This window comes from Octopus bimaculoides, chromosome 3, assembly GCF_001194135.2.
Source record: "Octopus bimaculoides isolate UCB-OBI-ISO-001 chromosome 3, ASM119413v2, whole genome shotgun sequence".
Classification (NCBI taxonomy): Eukaryota; Metazoa; Mollusca; class Cephalopoda; order Octopoda; family Octopodidae; genus Octopus; species Octopus bimaculoides.
Window position 1 is genome coordinate 89,664,511 of NC_068983.1, and position 5,621 is coordinate 89,670,131.

General features: G+C 36.2%; 1 protein-coding gene across 1 annotated transcript in view; it reads right to left on the bottom strand.

Annotated features, from left to right (window-relative positions):
* Positions 1-1,932, bottom strand: part of LOC106882086 (calpain-5) — a 17,588-nt gene extending 15,656 nt beyond the window's left edge. Inside the window, exon 1 of the mRNA XM_052966758.1 lies at positions 1,882-1,932. Coding sequence (XP_052822718.1) covers positions 1,882-1,932 — 51 coding nt within the window. The remainder of the gene's footprint in view (positions 1-1,881) is intronic.
* Positions 1,933-5,621: the final 3,689 nt, after the last annotated feature.

Consider the following 5,621-nt stretch of genomic DNA (forward strand, 5'->3'; position numbering starts at 1 on the left):
ATGGAAAGCGGACGTTAAACGATGATGATGATGATGATGATTTATACATATATACATACATATATATATACCTATGTACATATATACATACATACATACATATATGTATATGTATATATACATATGTGTGTGTGTATCAGAGACGACTCCAGGTCACCAGCATCACTCGGGCTCATTTCAGATTCCATCACTGAGGCATATCACAGATTTCGCATAAGATGCATACCCGCTTGAAGAATTTCACATTTTTCCACAATATTTCTAGCCCTAAATGGCGTATTATTTTATATGTAGCACTATCTCGTTCTCCATTTCTAAGTTAAGTGTAAAATTAAAGCAACCCAGCAAAACACAAGTGATCTTTACACCGCACAGTACACCACCAATCAAATAACAACAGCAGAATGCACAACAAACATCAGCAACCTGACTGTCACCTGTACTCTTGACAAGAGATGTCAGTTAGTGTTTTACACCTACCAGGCTCATTCACATTAACCAGAGTTGCTGGATAATTTTTCATTATCCAGCAGGAATGGAGACTTTTCATAAGCTGGAATTTAAATCCGAATCTTTTTAGAAATTTATTGTTACAAGAAAACATTGAAATTGAATTACTTTTAATCTTTATAGATAATGACTTGGGCTGTAACTTATGAGCTCAAGTTATTAGCTACAATTACATACTTGAAGTCAGTGTTTGGCAGAAATTAAATCAGCTTGCAAATATACATTCACTTTACTAAATTTATACTCAGGCTAAGTCCGAACAGCCCGAGTGCTGGAGATGTCACTGATACATACATACATATATATATGTATATATATATATATAGTCCAAAAGTAACAGGAAGGACAAGAAGAAAGACAAAAACCCAAAATGCCAAAAGGTAAAATGAAGAAGCATAAGGATAGAAACTGAAAGAGCCCAGGTTGTATGTAAATTTTACTTAAATGGCACCTGCTGGCATGGAGAAATGGGAGAGGGCTGCAGCTCTGCCCATTCCAAATCTCAACAGAACAACAAGCAGGGTAACCTGAAACAAAACCAGCAAAAACATAGAGGAAAATCATCAAGCATGGATCTGCAGACTAACAGTACACCAACATGAAGAAACGTATCTCAAAAGAGATGGGAAAGAGATCAATGTATGCATTCAAAAGGCAATATGCAGAAGCTGTATGAACTCCAGCTATCAAACAACAGTCATTTTTTAACGTAGTCCTTCTCAGCGGCTGACATGGATGCACAGGATGCAAACTCAAAGCCATGCAATGTACAAGACCACCTCAGGTAACAGGCCCAGGATAGCCACCACTAACACCTACCCTGATATCATACCTATATTCCTACTGAACATTGGAGGTCTACTGCAACTCAGCAACAGATGTAAAATTCTCTATCTAAAGGAGCTTGCTACATGCAATCAAGCAATATGCATGGCACTCACTGAAATGCATCTAGCTACTAATGTAACAGATGTGGAAGTGCACATACCAGGGTATGCTGTATTTTGTATAGACAGAAGAGAAAGAAGCCACAGTGGAGTTGCTATGTACATCCATGAAGATGTCACACCTCTTGTAGTACTGTCACACTCAAACTCAGTTTGTGATACTTTAATAATATAAAGCAAGTTGATGTAGTAGTATGCACAATACATCGTCGCTGAATACCACAAAATATGATGGCAAATTTGAGGATAGCCTCAAACACATCAAAGAGATATTAACAAACGTATTAACAAACCTAGATCAGAATATCAACATACTCTTCCTGGGTGATTTCAACCTCCCACATGTTAAATGGCCAGAAGGTCACATCCTCTCTGGGATGACATTGCATGAACAAAAGCATGTAGAGTCATTACTTGAACTTACTAATAAGCTGTTCATGGAGCAAGTGATACTCAAGCCAACCAGGGGAAACATATTGAAACTATGCTTTGCAAATAATGTGGACCTTATCCATAATGTGAAGGTGATGTCAATGGCACTCTCAAATCACATCATTGTTGAACTACGTATGGTCCTGTATGAACTGTTGGTATTTACCCTATGAGGAGGACTCAAGCCTTATCCAACCTGAATTTCAATAAGTAAAATGGGTATCAATCCGCAAGGAGATCCACAAACAAAACTGGTCCAACATTTTGTGAATGCAAGACATTGATTTGAAACTCAGCCAGTTTATGTCAACAGTGCAAGCTATATGCACTAAATATATCCAAGAAAGGCCAGCACACTGACAAACAAGATTCCCAAGGATAGAAAAACCCTCACGAGGCACAGGTCAAAGATCTCAAAGTGGCTGAATAGACAACTGAAGGATAAAGGAAGAAACATATTGGAAAACCTCAATACATGTCAGAGTGACAAAGAAATGAGGAAAGTACCAGGTAGTTGTGGGTTGTGCAAGAAACAAAAGCTAAATCGCCCTTAGATCCTATGCTTTTTGTCTGAAAATTATTTTGAAATTATGAACAGAAACAAACTGCAGATTCAGAATGTCTGAACTATGATTTTAAAAAATTCAAAAGGCCCAGATTTATGGACGGGCAGGGCTAATGAAAAATTTTTTGTAAGATTTCCCTATTGTTTTTAAATTACATTTAATTTTCTGTTTGAAAATAAAGGAAGTGGGGAATGTAATGGTGATTATCAGTTTCCAAAAAATTTTTTAACCTTCATGGCTTCTCCCACTGTTTTTTAGTGCATAATGCAAAAAAACATTGGCCAAGATTGGTACTGAGTCGGGAGTAAGGTTTGAAGAAATACACTAATTTTCAAAACTTTTTTCACAAAACGCTTCCCCCAATAATTTTTAAGGGTGTGGTAAAACAGAAAAATTGGAAAATTCCTCATCAAAACAGAGAAAATCTAACTTATGTAGGTGCGCTATTCTGAAAATCCACCAAGGTATTGTGAAAATTACCTGGCAATGACGGAATACTCAGCTAGTGTGTGCATATATATACATATAGGGTGCAATGGCTAAATTGTCGCTATTTTATATTTTTAATTTTGTGCATTGTTTGTTTTTGTTGACTACACAGTTATAGTAGGGTCAGTTGGGCACCATCTGCGAGAAAAATAGCACCATAACGCAATTCACTCTGCCAGAAATTTGGAAGCTTCGATATGAACATTTCAGAGTGTTTGGGTGTTATTATGAGGACAATGCAGAGGATTTGAAAAGAGTTGGATGAGTTTAATGGTGATTATGAAGGTACAACAGCTTGGAAAACTCACTCTGATTGTTCTGATCAGAGAAGAATTCCTGAATTTGTTGGTGAGATCCAGGCCATTATTGACAATGATCCCTCCAAGTCAACCAGGTCCATCGCCAGGAACATGGGAATGTCTGAGTTACTTATCAGGCAGGTAGTGCACGAAGACATTCAGTATTCCTCAAACAAGATGAGAAGGGCCAATTTTTATCCCAAGCCATCAAGGACAAGAGGAAAGACCGTGCTACAAAGCTTTTGAACAAACTCTAGCACACCCTCCAACCAAACATGCTTTGGTTTCTCTCAGACGAGAAAAATTTCTGCTAGGATCAGATGCTGAACACACAGAACTGTTTGGCTTGTCAAGTCCCCAAAACATGTACTGAGAGTGATAAAAATCAAACATCCAGTCAACATCATGGTGTTTGGAGTGATCACTAGTGATGGTGACATTATGCCTACATTCATCTTCCTACACAGCCTCAGACTCAACATGGAGGTTTACATCAAGTGCCTGGAGGAGGTAGTGCTACCTTGGGTCAAGAGGGTGGCTGCTGGAACAGGACTCTGCACCATGCCACACAAGCAGGAGAACCCAGTCTAGGCTGTCAGACAATTTCTGTGACCACACCACCCCTAAAATCTGACTACATAACTCCCCAGACTGCAACCCCCTTGATTATTATGTGTGGGGCGCAGTCGAGCGACAGACCAACAAAATTCCTTGTAACACCAAAGATAAATTGAAGGCAAGGATTATGGCAGCATTCACAAACTTAAACAATGAGACTATCCAGAAGAGCTACAGGAGATTCTGAAGTTGTCTGGAGGCTGTGGTTGAAGCCAATGGCGATTTTATTGAATAAATGTACTCTTTAGTATTTCAAGATATTTTTATGTAATTTTGGTAAATATATCTGTTAAAATGAGATGTCAGTGTTATTTTCATTTTTGCGTAATTTAGACAATTTATTCACCGCACCCTGTATGTGTGTGTGTGCATATACCTACACACACATATATATGCGTGTGTATGTATATATATATATATATATATATATATATATATATACAACAACATATGTAAACAAACTTCTTTTGTCTTCAGAAGCATCATATGTGTATCATATTATACAGACAAGAAGGTTATATTTTGAATGCAGTACAGCCATGAAAACAGCCGAAAGATTAGGTATTATTACCCTTATGAAACGGAAAAAGTTGTCAGCACAACTTCTTCCATCTTATTTAGGATTTATGGAGGGGTAGGATTAATGAAAAAAACTAAAAAGAGATTTCACTATTGTTTTTAACCCTTTCATTACTGTATTTATTTTGAGATGCCCTGTGTTTCTTTCTATTACTTTAAATATAACAAAAAATTTAGTAAAATATCTTAGTTATCATTCAGCTAGTGTTAGGAACATAAATTGTGACTAAGGTTTGGTGGAAGATTTTAATTCAAAACTTATGAAAACAAGACATTTGTACTCCGAACCAGAGCCAGTTTCAGCTGGGTTGGTAATGAAAGGGTTAAATTACATTTCATTTTCTGTTTGAAAATAAAGGAAATGTAGAATGTAATAGTGATTGTCAATTTCCAAAAATTTCTTTTATTTTATCCTTCATTTTTAAGTGCATAATGTAAAACAAAAAATTGGCCAAAATTAGTACTGAGTAGGGGAGAGGGATTTGAAAGAATTCATAACTTTTCAAAACTTTTTTTGCATAAAATGCTTCTTCTCATCATTTGCAAGGATGTAGTGAAAAACAATTTGAAAAATCCCCATCAAAAAGGAAAAAAATGCAACTCATGCCAAGGAATTCTATTGTGAAAACTGCCCATTAATGACAAGATACTCCACTAGTATATATATATATATATATATATATATATATACACATACACATGCATATATGGGTATAAGGACGTCACCAACGGTGCAAATAACAAGAAATACATAAACAAGAAAAATGGAAAACAGGACAAGTAAACACAGATAAAAGACCCTTTATTTGTTGTTGGCTGTCTATCTACTACTCATTTCAAGCATTCAATGACAATATGAGTCTTCAAAGACAGTTGCTCCCAGAAATTCTAAAATAAAATTTAGGATTTATGGAGGGTCAAAGTTAAGAACAAAAAAATGACAACGGAGACATAGAAGGAAGCCAAACAAAAACCAAGAAAGAGGGGAGAGAGAGAATAAGACAGATAGAAAATGTTGAAGGAGAGAGGGGGAGAAAAAGGGAATTAATTATAGAAGGATGGAGGAAGAAAAGAATACAGAGTAAATTGTCGCATCAAAAAGGTGAAGATAAACTTACTTGGAAATGGATGCGTCGTAGTCAATTAAATAATAAATATTATATATATATATATATATATAT